General features: G+C 41.5%; 2 protein-coding genes across 2 annotated transcripts in view; one reads left to right on the top strand and one right to left on the bottom strand.

The window, feature by feature from the left end:
• The window catches only part of LOC127042868 (uncharacterized), a 972,530-nt gene that overhangs the window by 615,402 nt on the left and 340,290 nt on the right, over nt 1-16,838 (top strand). The window lies entirely within an intron of this gene.
• Nucleotides 6,769-16,814, bottom strand: DNAJB9 (DnaJ heat shock protein family (Hsp40) member B9). The gene is made up of 3 exons (XM_050936384.1): nt 16,719-16,814; nt 10,762-10,989; nt 6,769-9,227 (listed from the first exon to the last, which is right to left on the bottom strand). The coding sequence occupies exons 2-3, from the start codon at nt 10,976-10,978 to the stop codon at nt 8,791-8,793; spliced, it is 654 nt and encodes a 217-aa protein (XP_050792341.1). The 5' UTR covers nt 10,979-10,989; nt 16,719-16,814; the 3' UTR covers nt 6,769-8,790.

Here is a 16,838-nt window from a genome sequence, read left to right on the forward strand (position 1 = left end):
TCTCAACCTGAAGTAGACAGGTTATTTTATCTCTGCATTTGACACTGCTGCAACCCCTGCTGGAATACTGTGTCCACTTCTGGTGCCCACAATTCAAGAAGGACGTTGATAAACTGGAGAGGGTTCAGAGAAGAGTCACAAGAATGATTAAAGGATTAGAAAGCATGCCTTATAGTGATAAATAGACTCAAGGAGCATAATCTAACAAAGAGAAGGTGAAGGCATGACTTTCTTACAGTCCGTAAGTACCTACATGAGGAACAAAAATTTAATAGGCTCTTCAATCTAGCAGAGAAAGGTAAACTCAATCCAGTAGCTGGAAGCTGAAATTAGACAAATTCAGACCAGAAATAAGGCATAAATTTTTAACCTATTGGAACAATTTACCAAGTATTGTGGTGGATTCTCTGACAATTTTTAAATCAAGATTGGGTGTTTCTCTAAAAGATATGCTCTAGGAGTTATTTTGGGGGAGTTATGTGGCCTATATTTTACCAGAGGTTAGACTAGATTATCATAATGGTCCCTTCTGTTTTAAGATCTATGCATCCATGCTCTGTCTAATTTAAGGAAGGTTGGTGGGAGGAGCAATTTCTATAGTGCACAAGGTCCCAGATTCTTTAATCTGACCCTGGGGGAGACCTAGGTCCAACTCCTCCTCTGCTTGACATGGAGAAGGGATTCGTACTTGGATCTCGTCTATCCCAGGTGAGTGTCCTAACTGGTGGCTTATGGGGCATTCTTTAATAGGGCTCTCTCAATCTCTCCTTGTAAGTTGTTCCACTTTGCATAAGTAAATAATTAAGTGGAGCAAGAGGTCTCTATCCTGGGTCTACTACCGCCCAGGTGAGTGTCACTGCAGGTTATAGAGTCACTCTCACTCTGGCCCAGTGCTGAGATTGCAATGTAAGATCAGCCCCCACAGGTGAGAGAAGCAGGGGATCCTGCAGGGGCTTAGGCATGAGATGGATACCTAGAAAAAGGCAGCTAAACGCATGCTCATTGACAGATTTTTAGGGGCCACAGGGACTTTTACAGTGGGAATTTAAGAGGATAGGGACTTTAGGCACTTACAGAGTTAGGCAGCAACTGAGGAGGGGTTCTGAGCAGTGCCGTAACAAGGGCGAGATGAGTGAGGCACTTGCCTCGGGTGCGCAAAGCAGAGGGGTGCAGTTCTAACACGATCGGCAGTGCTTCAGCGGCAGCTTTACTGCCGCCGCTTCTTTGGGGACAATTCGGTGGCAGGTCCCTCAGTCCCTGTTGGAGGGAAGGACCTGCCACCGAATTGCCGCTGCCGCTTCATTCATTCTTCGACGGCGAGGGACTCAAGGACCTGCCGCTGAACTGATGCCGAAGAATGAATGAAGCGGCAGCGGCAATTCGGTGGCAGGTCCTTCCCTCTGACAGGGACTCAGGGACCCACCACCGAATTGCTGCCGAAGAGCCTCAAGCCGGCCTTTGCCTCAGGCGCAAAAATTCTTTGCTATGGCTCTGGTTCTGAGGATTTCATTGGCACCTCAGTGTTGGACTTAGGTGCCTAAGCCTTTTTGTGGCTCTATCCCATAGTGATTTTGAGTTCCGCAAAGTTTGGGTTCCCAATTTGAGACACCTAAAAGGGGCCAAATTTTCAGGGGGCAGGTGCAATGCACATTCTGAAAATCAGACTATTTCTCGGTGTCTCAAATTGAGCACACTAACACTGAGGCCCTTAAAAATCACTAGTGACATTTGTAAATTTTGTTCCAGGTCTCCTGGCTCCCAACCTCTTCTTCAGTCCACTACACCACTGCTGCCTAACTATTCAAGCAAAGCCACGCATTCCATTCCCTTTTTATCACTGTTTCTAAAGTGCAACTTCCACTTTGAATTTCCCAGCTTTCAGAATTCTTTATTTGTTCTACTTTAAGGTCCTCCTTAAATTTCACTCATTTATAACCTTAACTTCAGAGTAAAGATTGTCTGGCAATTTATTTTTAGATTATTGGTCTTCCAATCATCTTGGTAAGAGAGCAGCATTGGAAGAAAGAAAATACCTGTAAAAGGGGAAAATAAATTGGAATACATTAAAAAGTGTAGAAAGGGTATTAATTTATTCCATCTCTGTGTTTTTTGAAAAATTATTTTTAGGATCAAAACAAATGGTTTAAGTGGTAAGAAAAAATACATGTTATAAATGAAGAAAATGCAAAGACTGAAATGTTATCTTCTCAGCTGTGCCTAAGCTTTAAAGTACATTATTTTAACACAGATTTCAGTTATATCCAAACACATACTTGAGTGCATCAAGCATGGAGCTACAGCCCTGACTTAGAACTTTGAATCAGACATACCACCGTAGTGACTGACAGTCACTTTATCTCACAGCTGTTCAATGGCCTATGTAAAATGAGTTGGACTCAGTCCAGTCCCTAGAAGACAGGTGCCCACATTGCAGAAGTCCCCAGCACAGTTGGCATGAATTGGCACCCTTTGTGGCAGTGTGACTAGAGAAGTCAAAGCCTGACTGTGACTAGAGACAGCTGACTCTCTGAACACACTGTTTTTTCAAGACCAGATATAAGGCAACTGCACCAGGGGTCCAGCAAGGGCATCCACCCTAGGCTTCCAGATCCAAGCTGTCACCTCTCTTGGGTGGAGACCCTCGGGTCATTCTCTCCAGACTGGGGAAACTTTAAAGCTGCACAGTTACCTGTCTATACTGTGATATTCCCTGCCAGTCAGCCTCTCCAAACAGGCCAGCCTCTGAACTTCACTTTCTCTCCAAAAGCTATGAGCAATGTACCTGCCCACAGTCATATGTTACCACACAGCTCTTTTTAAGCAAGCACATTATAGAGAAAACACATTAAAATCAATAAAAGACCTTACAGTCATGCTAAAACCCCAACTTCAACCGTGGTCTCTGGTAGCTGTGAGTCCTTCAAAGCCCATAATTTGTTTTTCTCCATGGTTACAGTTCTTAACTGTCTCAGATTCAGAACCAGAATATAAGCTGGGCAACTCAGCTGTGTCTTTACAACAGCTCAGGCCTTTACCTGTTCGAGGAGACTGGTAGATCAATCAACCCTTTCCTCAGGGCATAGATTCAAAAAGCTGGGTTTTTTGCATACTTGGAGGTGGGGAATTTAAATTAACCTCTCCCTAGGGATTCCCCAGGAAATTCACTTACAAAAGTCTATTCTTTTCTGGCACATTTTCAATATAGCCCTTCGAACGCCCATATTTCACATTGGTCACATCTCCCCCCAGAGAGGTTACATAGAATCATGGCCCACACAGATATATAAACCATTCATTTAATACAATGGACCCCAAGGATACTTAAACTTAACTTAAGGTCTCCCAAGGAGCATGTCAGAACTTTGCCATATCTGTCATATCTCCCCCTTAATGAAATGGGTGTAACTAGGGTGATTGACTGGCATCCTACAGAAACTAACAGGTTTTTTCCCAAGATGGCGTTTAAGTTATTACCACCATTCAAAATTTCATATTTCAGCTATGCATCTAATAAACATTCTGCTAGCAAGCCAACACACATCCTTCAAAAATCCATAGAGTTATTAGACATCTCATCCTGTACAGAAGCTGATTAAGGTTTCCAGGGGCCCTGGGCCAGAGGAAGTGGGAGGCCCCTCCCTATCCCTTCCACCTGCAGCCGTGCCCACAGCCTGACCCCTTTCTGCCCCTTCCCGGCAGCCCCGCTCCTGTTCCACCCAGGTTTCCCCCCTTCCACCTGCCCCACAACCTGATTGCTTCTTTCTGCTCCAACTCCTGCGCCCCAAGACTGGAGAAGCTCTGTCCCTATGCCAAGGCCCTGGGGCCATAGCAGAGAGTGAGAGCTCCTCTAGTCCCAGGGATGCAGTGGGGGTCCAGGTGCTGGGGCTTCCCCTGACACCTCCCGGCGCTTCTACAGGGGACCAGGGTTGGTGTGCTCAGGTTTCTCCCACCCCGCCCACCTGGGACTTCTGCCAGAGACCAGGGTTAGGCACATGGACTTCCCCTGCCACCCCACAGCTTTTGCGGGAAGACGGTTGGAGCACTGGGGGCTTCCTCTGCTAGGGAGAGGGTTGGGGTGGCACTGGGGGGGAGCTTTCCCCATCCTGTGGCTTCTGCCAGAGATGGGTTCGGAGGGAGCACTTTGGGGAGGTGGGGGAGCTTCCCCTATCCCACAGCTTTTGCCGAGGACAGGATTAGGTGCTGTGCTTCCAGACACAAAGATGGAGTTGGGGGGGCACTGCGGGGGCTAACTCCGCCCTGAAGCTTCTGTCAGGATTGGAGGGTGTCATGGGCTTCCCCTGCCTCCTCCAGAGGGCAGTAGATGACAAGGAGCCCCTCAGTTGGCCGGGGCCCAGGGCCTAATCTGCCACTGATGCTGTATAATTTAGAAGCTCTCTTTAGAATGTACATGAGCTCGTGCATGTCCCTTTTGTCCCTTAATGGGTTAGCAACCCTAATGATGGCTTGTGGTTTCCTACTCCCTCTGGAAGTATTACAAGCAGTAATTCTTTGGACCAAAGGGGGAAAAGGAGGCAAGGCTGCTTCCCTGTGAAGTGGCTCTTGACCATGGACTGTTTTTAATAGCAGTAAGGTCAAGCAAAAGAGATTCCTCAAGTTCCACACATAGGCAAATTCCTTTCTCTGCCCCACCACCTTGCATGTCGGGCCAGAAAAGGAGTCTAACTCCCCATGCCCAGAAGTGGTTGTATGTACATACTGGAAAGAGACCCATTCCTCTGGGATACTGGCAGGGGAACACATGTCCTCTCCTCCCTGTCAGCTGCCCCATTTGCATTTTGGCTAACAGTCCCTTGCAGGTCTGGAGCTAACTGAGGGCATCTGATTCTCCTCTTCTACTTTTAAAGTGATATCATTCTTTCCCCCAAAGCAAAGAACTGGAATACCTAACAATACACCTACCACCAGTTACCCTTCCTGGGGCTGCTTTCCCCACAGCACAGATTTCTATACAAAGGCTTTTACAACAGGAACTTTAACCCAGATTTCACACGGGGAAGCATTTGATAGGATTTAATGACATGGGGCCTAACTCTAGTCTTAGCAGTCCCAGTATCTCTCAGTCAAGAGAATGTCTCCCTATTAACCACCACCTTCCTCTCCCGCTGGCAGAAGGGTGAAGCATGACTTGTGGGCAGTGGTTTGGGGTGAGAGTGGCTCACATGAACACTGTGTGCCATCAATGGAATGGCTACATGACTCCCTCCCTCTGGTGATTCAGCCACATGGTTAATTCTGTGAGGTTTGGGTACAGCTAGCCTTTCCAACACTGGGGCTTAGTGGGCAGAATGAGCAATCCCAGGCAAAGTGACCTTGCTGGCTGCATACTGAACTCTGCTTTTCCCCAGATGTCCCAGGGTTTCTCCAAGGTGACTTGACTCCCCTCAGGGTGGGTCTCTGCCCGGGCCTGATCCCTATTCTCTGATCCCATTCTATCAAACCCAGGTTGACTATCCACCTGAGGGTCTGCCATTTCCCTGTTACATCCCTAGGATCTTTGTCCCTTAACCACAATTTTAGGTTTCAGTGGCAAAACTTGTAGAATTGTTCTAAATATACTGATATATAGGCCATGGTAACCCCCCAACCAGTCCCCCATTTTCTTATGTTTGGGATGCCCACCTCAGTCCCGTTTGCCTGCAATGGGCAGAGTTGAGGATGATAGGGGGGCATTGCACCCCCAAACTGTATATGTTGTGTGACAAAGTTCCTCCTCTGTCTTGGCGGGTCCTGCACTTATTGGCAGATTTGCTCACCTCACAGACTCACCCTGTGGGTTAGGAAACAGCCCAGAGACCTTCCCCTCTGGTAGAAGCCATAGTCCAGGTCCATTCCTCCTGTGTCTGATCAGGAGTTGGGAGGTTTAGGGGGAAGCCAGGCTCATCCTCTACTCCAGGTTCCAGCTCAAGGCCCTGTGGACTACAGCTGTCTAGAGTGCCTCCTGGTACAGTTGCATGATAGCTACCACTCCCTGGGCTACTTCGCCATGGCCTCCTCCCAACACCTTCTTTGTCCTCACCACTGGACCTTCCTCCTGATGTCTGATAACGCTTGTACTTCTCAGTCTTCCAGCAGTATGCCTACTCACTCTCAGCTTTTTGCATGCCTCTTGCTCTCAGTTCCTCTCCTCTAGCCTGACTGGAGTGAGCCCTTTTATAGCATCAGAGGGGCCTTAATTAGAGTAAAGTGCCTAATAGCCTCACCTGACTCTTAGCAAGTTAATTGGAGTCAGGTGTTCTCATTAGCCTGGAGCAGCCCCTGCTCTGGTCACTCAGGGCACAGAAAACTGCTTACCCAGTGGCCAGTGCCTATTGCAGCTGCACAGGAAGGCCTTGGAACCCCTCTTACATACCACCGCACTTGAGTTGAAGCCACAGTATAGTCTTATCTCCTTTTTTCTGAACTCTGTGCTTCTCCTAGATACTTCAGAGGTCAGTTGTAAACAAGCTTTGTTGAAAAAGTTTCATCATCCTTAATCTTTACAGTCCTCTTTGTCTATAAAGGTGAAAATGTCCCAGACAGCAGTAGAGCTAGGTATCATATCATGCCACCCTGCCCCTTTTTGCTCAATTCACCATTAATGAGCGTTCAGCAATATACAACCTGAATATATTTTGCTGGTATGCCCTTCTTATGCCACCATTTAGTGTGTACAATTTTTCTCCAAAGGAAAAGGAAGTTTTCCCCCAAACAGTACTAAGATGTTTGTAATCTTGATAGCGTGGGAAAAAAGAGTTTACAAGAGTGCACTCAAGTTGTAAATATTTGTTTACTTACATACCCATGTTGTATGAATGATAGGTGCTATTTTTGCTTAAATTTATCCATAGGATTAATATCCATATGAAGTATGTTATGGAAAAAGTGCAGACATTTACATTAAAGTACACAACAGAATTAAAATTTACTTGCACAAAAAACAAAAGCAAATTTCTTTTGCCATAAGAATATTGCACATTCTGATAAGGTTTCACAAATTACTAGCTCTTTATAAAGACAAAAAATGAGGTATTAGTCAATTTATAAATAAAGTAGACAAAGGATGAAAGAGAAAGCACTTAACACAAAAATCCTTTCTAGACTTTTAGGTGAGTGAAATTTAACAAAAGATGATATTGACAGTAGTGAGAAGTTTAGCACGATGAGTGAGGATGCAGCTGAGGAATATTAAATGAGAGCTGAAGGGCTAAGTCTCTTTCTTCTAATAAAATTAGTCTAGGGCTTTTTAAACAGATGAAATCTATTTAGGACACTGCAACTTACAGAAGCCTGCACTCTATGTGTTTGCTCAATCAACGTAAAAAGTAAGTTTTCACATAAATTAAGTGAAATGTATTTCTAAAAATTAAAGTTACAACTGGCAAGTCTCAATTGTACGTGGCGGCCATCTTACTGAAAAGATGCAGTTTGATATAGTGACTACATGGAAGTTCAGCCAGTTCTATATTAATACTCAAAGAAAATCTTCAAGGATTGATGTAGAAATCTATTAGGGTGACATTTGAATACTGAGGGTTTTCCTTCCAGTTTATATTGGCTTATAGACTTCATTGATGGCTGTACAGCAAATGACAATTTTAGTATGATGCCACCATTACAGCAGACTCAATTGCCAAATGTAACTAAACAAATACCACAAGAAGTCTAACGGTCAATTTTGCTGTTTATTCACTTTGAGGAGATTTTACCTTTCAAGTTGTGAAGCTGGGCCAATAATTCTTTTAAATGAAGAAATTTGCAACGTGGTTTGCAGATCTATTTACTACAAAAATGTACTTGTTTGACCTACAAGTCACATCAGACACAAGAATCTAATTTTATTTAGTTTAAGTTCACTATAGCATCATGAGGAGAATTTAAAAAGTAAAAATTTCACTACCTCGTTTTCCAGGGGGAAATAACTAAGCAGCAAGTTATGTACTGCAATAATACAGGTTCTCATATTTACTTTTTAGATAGATAACGTCCAGGATTCTAAAAAGACTTACACGTACATAACTTTACACACACAAAGTAGTCTCACTGGAGTCAGACAACTCACATATGTACAGTTATGCTCAAGCTAAAGTCTTTACAGGCTTGTGGCCAATGAAAGGACATTTCAAAATACAAACAAACTTCTAAACTCCAGGCAATGGTTCCTTACACTGTTCATTACATGGTTCTAAAGATGTTCTACATTCACATTTAGAACTGATCATGCAAGTTAAAATGGAGATGAGCTAAATTTCCACTGGTGTATTGTGAGTGAATTATACATAGTTCCCACATCGTCTACAGCAGCTGAATACTGCAAGTCTAGTCTATAAGGATAATTTAAATAAAAAAAAAAAGAAGAGGAAGTTTTAAGTGTAACACTTCACAATAAGTTAGTTTAACTCATGTGGCTATACATGCATCAATAAGTCAAACATCCTACCAAGCGTATAGACAAAAGCCACATTAAGTTAAGAATATAAAAAACTCCTCATATGTTAAAAGATTGAAATATATTTCAATTTAGTAAACATTTATCTTGTTTTATGATATGGGATTTATTTCCGCAAACACACCCTTTCTAGTCAGATAACGAGGCACTCATCTCCCACTTTGCTGCATGTTGTTTCAGATGCAAGAATTAGTTTAATTGAATTACATTACTGCAATTACATTAAATACTTTAATAGTTTATCAGACAGTTCAGAGAAGAGTTTCTGTTCCATATTAGCAACTAAACAAGAAAATCATCAAGGTGAGGAAACGGGAAGAGAAATATGGAAGAAAAAGGAAGTTTTATTGTCCAGAACAGTCTGTGTATGTAGTAACCATGTTTCCTCGGCGCTGAGTGACCGTCCTACAATGCTTGCTAGATCCATGGAATCTGCTATCAGTTCGTACTGTGTGCTGCTGTGCACTGTCAAAGCCACTGAAAGAAAACATTTTTTCCATATCTTCAAACACATCATCAAACAGTCCACCTCCAAAGGAGAAATCTTGGAAAGAACGTCTTTGCCTGCTGTGAGCCTCCCGATGACCCCGGAAGTGATTTTCAAAATGCTTCTTTGACCGCGAGTTTTGGTTTTGCCCAAAAAAGTCAAAATCTTTGAACAAGTCATCAAAGTTGAAATTAAATGACTGTTGGAATGGGCTTCCATTATTTCCTTGTCCTCCACCATGGCCAAATTGGTCATATTCTTTTCGTTTATTCTCATCCGATAACGTTTCATATGCTGTAGAAGTATTGAAATGAGAAGTTAGGTCAGAATTTCACGTACAGTCAGTCAGATTTAAATCTTCCTATCAAAATCACGTTCACTTTTTCTCAAGTGGCAAGCACATCAGTGATAACAAGCACAGATGAAAGTGATACTTTCCTTATACCTGTAATGAAGTTAAGCCACAACTTCACTGAACATTCATGTCATTCTAAAATAACCACATAAGTGTTCTCATGCATTAAGTCAAGACAAAATGTATCTTGTAATTTTATCCTTAAAGACTATATTCTATTTAAATAACTTAGTATTTTAACCACCAGGCACCAAAGAACAGCAGTTAAATATTTTCTTTCAAAAGGCAGTGAAATAAGAGAGAATGTAAAAAGACTTGGCAAGCCAAGCTCTTTCCCTTTCTTTTAAATTGTTCAACACTGCCTATCACAGAAACTCTGTCATCCTGTGATGGGTTTCAAATAAACTTTCCATTTAATAATTTTATCAAAGCAGTGGGAACAAGCTATGTTGCAGAGGTACTGCAGTACACATCTCTAAACCAAACTGTGCTTAACGCAGAACAGCAGGGAAACAAGGTTGGTTTACAAACACAATAGTGGTGCTTCGCATGAACAAGTTAATGATACACGCAATACCCAAATCTAGGTTTATTTAGAATAGGAAATGAAGTTTCAACCTGATCTTTGGCCCAGGACCATAGCTTATAAACATTTATGGGTCTGTCAATATTTCTATTTCACAAGAGAACACTGGACTTCAACATGTGTGCCATGCCCAGTTAGGACATTTTCAACCATATTTCTGATCCTCTGTTTGTTAATTTCAACACTAAACAAAGAAAGTTCTAACTCAGCTGTTAGAAAGAAGTGTGACTTGGGCCACTACAATGCATTGTTTTGTCATGACAAGGTTCAATAATACACACAAACAAAGAGAAAGAATCAATAGCACCTATAGAACATGAAAAGATGAACTACTGATAGCTTCATAGACACCACTGAGAAGAGTGGAGTTGCAATTACATTTTATGGTATTATATATTCATACTGAAAAGGTTACATTTATGACACTGATACTTAAAACCCCCTTTCCACTTATTATTTTGCTCCTTGCCACTCATTTCAGTTTTAATAGAATTAGCCACTAGTAAATGCATGATGAAATATCCATTTAAAGGCTAAATGTTAAAGTATTTGTTTCTATCTGAAGTTGTTACAGACAGCGGTCACTGAAAACATGTTAAAATTCAACTGAGGGGGGAACAATTAAAATATTTTAAGACAAGACACTTCTAGCTACTACTAGAACATTTCTAGTTCTGGTAGACAAAGATACTGTCATAGGTGCTTTTGACCAGGGCCACTTTTGTGGCCCTCTTTTAGAACTGACTATGATACACAACCTGCTATATCTAAACTGGTGTAATTTTTTACCCAGCAGAAAAGTTAACGGAGTATAGACAGACATTTTCAAGCCCACAGACTTACACAATTCATAGCCCTCATTAATCCTATAACATAATTTATATTACCTTCTGCAATTTCTCTGAATTTTGCTTCTGCACCAGGACTCTTGTTTTTGTCTGGGTGGTACTTCATGGCCAGTTTGTGAAATGCCTTCTTGATCTGGCGGTCAGATGCATTTTTTGGAACTCCTAAAATGTCATAGTAGCTTTCTCTAGCCAATATTAATTCAGTTATCATTAAAATGCAGAGAGCAAATGTGAAGACAGACTGTGTGGTAGCCATTTCTGAAGCACCTAGAAAAGACGGAAAAATACTTGAATATTAATGGTCACAATTTTTTGGTCTGAAGTTAGGCAGTAACTTAAGACAATTCAGTTGCATCCATGCTAATTAAAACAGGTAAGTCTATAATGTTTAAAAGTAGGAACCATGCAAAAATTAGAGATGGAACCATGTTTAATTTCACTTTTGCTGGAGAATCTCCCTTCTGCAGAATTTTCAGTATGCAGTATGATGGGTTTGGGGATCTGAATTATCTCCACACCTTGCTGTCACCTGCAACAGAAATGCCCATAGTTTCTTCTTTTGTTCACATTTACACTTGCCTCACATACCTCCCATAGTCTTGGTGCCAACATTTGGGCTTCACTAACTAGCCATTTTCATTACAAGGCCCAGTATTTGCTTTCTCTATTTTGTCAATCAGCTACATATACTGTTTTTAGGAATACTTGTCTGTCACCAGATAGCGAGCAGCAGCATTCGAAAGAAAGTGAAAAGAGCTGTGCCATGCTGGACTCACCCAAAGAGGTTGAGAAGGAACCGGCAAGAACCATTGCCTCTACTGAGCAGAAGCCTAAGCAAGTCACTCTCTTCACACACACTGGGCTGCTACCGGGTCTAGTGCTGTCCTCCAAGAAAGAATCTGAAATCCAACCCCCACTCCTAATTTCACAGGGCCAGCTGAATTGCCTAAGAGGTTACTGTGGTGGAGCAAGAGATCACTAGCAACAGAGTCCCATTACAAAATGCAGGTTTCTCCTTTCCAGGTGAACAAAAACATGAGATGGACTTGGTATTAATTAAATTTTAACTGCAGTTTTGATAACTAAAAGGTCAACAATAGTCTTGATACAGAGGACTTATAATCAGTATCATTGGGAGTTAGATGTGTAAGCCATCCATATACCAATAGCAAACGGAGCGCTTGCAATTCACTCTGGGTTGAAGCTTTCCATAAGACCTAAGACAGCTTTAGAACATAAGATCAAAGTGCACTGGGGAATATTGGTGAATATTAAAATAGCTGATTTATCAGGTAGTCGAGAATTGTACAATCTGTCAGAGATACTGATAAAAAGTTTGGAGCTAAAAAACAAGCTAATGCCAGGTTAAGGAAATGTTGACCAGTAAATCTGTACACAACACACATCATCAGTCATTTAAACAGAAACGCTTGATGTTAACAGACAGTATCAATTACAAAAGAGGCACATGCTATATTCAGTTAGTCAGCATACTAGGAATCCTTTCGAGAAGAAGCCTAACTATATAGTAATTGGAAGCTTCTCCTTATTCCAAGGGACATTCAAGATATGTAGTGGGGACGCAGATTTCCCAAAGATAGAGTTGGACTTCATTCAGCCAGCAGAATGCCAGGGGACTGCACTAAGAATACTCAGAAAATAATATATCATCTCAGTGCAGAATTAGGTGAGTGAGTGGACACACTAGTTCCCCTGGGAATCACTGACTGTAACTCAGACAGGGAAAATGTTAAATCTGAGCATGGGTCCAATACATTTCTTGCCTTGATGACAGCTCCATTCTACTTCTCCTGAATAAGTCAGAATTCTGTCTGTATGGCTTTGACAGCTGTCATCGATTTTGGATGATAGGGGCCCTAAAACATTTGCAACAAACAAATTCTGTTTTGTGGAGTTCCTTGATTACAAGAGATTTTAAGAAGCACATATATCTATAAAAAGAATTCATAGTTAAAGATCAAACCCAATATTTAGCTGTAATAAGACAAGACTTTACACATAGCTTTATTTGTAGGCCCATTTGTATTTAAATAAATAGAGGGTTTCCTTTTGGTTTTGAACTTAAAATCAGGCCTAAACAGCCTATTTAAATAGTTTATCTTTTCAAGTATCAGAGGGGTAGCCGTGTTAGTCTGGATCTGTAAAAGCAGCAAAGAATCCTGTGGCACCTTATAGACTAACAGACGTTTTGGAGCATGAGCTTTCGTGGGTGAATACCCACTTCCTCAGATGCATGTAATGGAAATTTCCTGGGGCAGGTATATATATGCAAGCAAGCTAGAGATAACGAGGTCAGTTCAATCAGGGAGGATGAGGCCCTGTTCTAGCAGTTGAGGTGTGAAAACCAAGAGAGGAGAACCTGGTTCTGTAATTGGCAAGCCATTCACAGTCTTTGTTCAATCAGCTCTTTTTTACATCTATTCTCTTCCCTTGTTCATTAATCTCAAACTTTACCACTTTGACACTGAATACCATTAATCTGTACATGTTTTCCACACTAAAAGTTTCTTGCTTGTTCACTCTTTACAGGTATGGACCTGTGGCTTTTCATCTCAATCCCATAGAGTCAGGCATGCTTTTCTTGAGCACGACAAGCACCCACCTCAGTTAACCCCAATTTATCACTACAATCCATAATCTTGACTTCATCTTGAACCCCAAACTCCATATCTTGTCTATACATATCTTCCTATTACCACTGCCACTACATTGCTCAGATAAACCCTTTTATTCCACTTATGCTGAAACATTTGCCCAATCATCTCTTAACACCTTGATCAATAAAATGCCTTCTTCCACAGACTTCCAAAAATCAGCTTTCCCTAAGCCAGCAAGTGCACAACACTGCTGCACTTCTCACACAAGTAGCCAGAAACAGAAGCGCATCTGGCCCATCTCTAAACATGTCCATGGGCTTCCTCTTCATTCTAGTATCCTTTTCAAAACTGCCCTCCTTATTTACAGGATTGCCCCATTCTCTCAGAGACAGACTCTATGCACCCCTGATCATTCTAGCATCTGACTCCTCTATCCACTCCCACTACTGAAGGGCAGTCAGGCCAGAAATCACTCCTGCAGCTCCCCAAAAACTGCTACAAACTACCTGTCTCTTTCTCTGCTCCTGCCTTCAAATCTTTTCACTCCACCTAAGCTTCTCAACTTCTATTAATTGTATACTGGCATTATTACCAAATACGCTTATTTTAATTACTGTTTCCCGCAAAACAGTTTTACACTACATACTGTCTATTGTCTTGTATAGAATTTGTAAAACATTTTAATTTGTATATGAAAAATACAATACTGAAGTTGTACCATATTTTAAAAGCAATCCCAATTCAGAATAAACTGGCTGTTCTTCAGAATGTTTTAGACAAAGTTCCCGAAAACACTATTTCTAACAATACAAACCTTATGCAACGATCAGCTTGTTTCAACATCCCCATGCCATTCAGACTTTACTTACTTTGTTTATTTACACAAAAGCATGTTGAAAATAGCCAATGTTTAAAAGTATTTTAAATTGACAAAAGGCTATCACAAAAGACTAGCATGTCCTGTATATCTGGTTAGCTCTAACTATTAATAGCTGACAGTATATTTTCTTTACTACAATATGAATTTACTAACATGGCATTATGTAAAATAGATGCATTTTTTTCTTGGCAGCACCAAAAGCTTTATTTAAATCCAATTTATTAAGCTGTTATCTGCTAGTATCAGTACCTTTACTATAACAACCATTAAAAAAAAATCACCGTTTATTCTGCTTATCTTTCTTTTCTTTCAGTTTAGAAACTGAAAGAAAACAGATAAGTCTCACTTTTCCTCCTTCATGTACTAGTTATCAAAATGTTGCCATATCTGGCTGAAAACTTTACATGGGAGTGTTCAGAGCTTTAAACTGCCTTAAGTATGTTTTTTTTTTAAGTGTGTTATCGTTAACATTTTTTTCTTTATTAAAAAATCCTTATTAGGCTTTAGCTATCAGATACAATCCCTTAAAAAGAGAGAGTTTTGTGATTTTGAATGAGAATTAGTGGGAGAACCTGATCTCAGCATTTTAGTTCAGCCCATTTGTCAATAAACCACTAGAGAATTTAAGGTCACAAAATAAGAAGTATTTAAACCTTTGTTGGATAATTAGCTGAATGATAAAGATTTCAGCAGTATTGTTATTCTGGTTATAAATTTTAAATGCAACATTTTATTTTGTTTAGAATTAATATTACAGGCCAGCAAGGGAATATTCAGTGCCAATTTTCAATCCATAATTAAACTGATTAAATAATTAAATGAACAAGCTACTTCTCCCTTAGTGGCAAATACATAATCCTGAAAGCCTGTTTCTATCATCTTACTGTGAGCATGTTTATGCATTTCAAGATAACTGAATATGACAGTGGTAGGAGCTTTGTAACAAATAGAATCATAGACACATAAGACTAGAAGAAACCTCGAGAAGCCATGAACTCCAGCCCCCTGCACTGAGACAGGACCAAGTAAACGTAGATCATCCCTGACCGGTTATTATCAAACCTGTTCTTAAAAACCTCCAATGATGAGGATTCCACAACCTCCTTTGGAAAGCTAGTCCAGATCTTATCTACCTTTATAGTGAGAAAGATTTTCCTAATATCTAGCCTAAATCTCCTTTGCTGCAGATTGAGCCTGTTACATCTTGCCCTACCTTCAGGGGACAGGAGAAGAAATAGTTACCATCTCTTTTGTTTGTAAAGCCCTATTTACATATACAGAAGTCCATGAATAATAGTACCAATTACACACAATTTTTAATGCACCAAGTGGAACAGCTTGACTTTGAGACAGCTCTTACAGACACCACCGAACTATTAATACAAGACTAGAGAAGTTTTAAGAACAAAGCTCAATTACAAGGGCATAAAAAGTATTTTATATAACTGTATCAAGACACTAAGACCTATGTTGTAGAATGTAACCAGTGCTTGAGAATGAGATCTTTCCTTCTCTTTACCTGCCACTCTTTTGAAAACTGAAACAAAAGGGGAAGGAATCTAGCAGGTTTAACCCAACACAAAGCCATCCTATTTTATGACTTAAATTAAATGTAACTGCAATTTAGCGAACAAAGAGCTAGTACAAAGTCCTTACAAATAGCAAAGGCTCTCACTCAACTGTGGTCACCACAGCAAGTTTAAATATAGTAGTCTCTCCCAAGCATCAGTTCACTTTGCTGGGGAGTAAGCTAGAATCGTCAGCCATGCTACTAAGAACTTCTAAAGACCACTACAGTTTGTATGTGGTCAATTAATTGCTGATCCCCCTCCCACCCATAACTTTCATGAAAATAAAATTATGGGGTTTACTATTATTCTGGAGAATTCATCATGGAGAAAAGTGATTGAAGTCTGAGAGGGGAGGAGATTACCTCTTCCCCCAGCGCAACTTTCTAACAGACAAATCAAACCTTATTATACTGATTTGACACGATCGTGTAAAAAAAAGAAAAGGAAAAAAAAGAAGAAAAAGTTGCAAATAAACCCAGTGTCCAAATGCCAAGGCAGCAGTGCAGCACCGCACAAATACAGTCGCCCCCACACAGAGGAGAGCTCAGCACTTCACACACCCTCCTTCCGGGGGAGAGAATAAAAAGCAAGACCCGAGAACCTGAGATACATCAAAGTGACTGAAACAGAAACATCCCACCCCAAAGAGCAGAGAAATCCCGCCACCTCCACCCCAAGCCCCCCAATACACCCCCACCTAGGGCCCTCTCCCCCAATATACCCCCACCCTAGGGCCCCCTCCCCCAATACACCCCCACCTAGGGCCCTCTCCCCCAATATACCCCCACCCTAGGGCCCCCTCCCCCAATACACCCCCACCCTAGGGCCCCCTCCCCCAAGGAACCTCCACCCCCATCGCGGCACCCCTACTCTGGCCCCTCCCCCAACGCAAAAACCGGGGCCCTGTGGCCTCCCCACTACATTGACCTGCTGTTCCGCGCGCTCTTCGCCCCCCTGATCTGGGTGGACGAACACGGCGGCCGTCACTCTAGAACGAATCCTACACGAAACGCTACTCTATTGGTTGCCCTATCTCACGTGACAACC

Source organism: Gopherus flavomarginatus, chromosome 1, assembly GCF_025201925.1.
Source record: "Gopherus flavomarginatus isolate rGopFla2 chromosome 1, rGopFla2.mat.asm, whole genome shotgun sequence".
NCBI lineage: Eukaryota > Metazoa > Chordata > Testudines > Testudinidae > Gopherus > Gopherus flavomarginatus.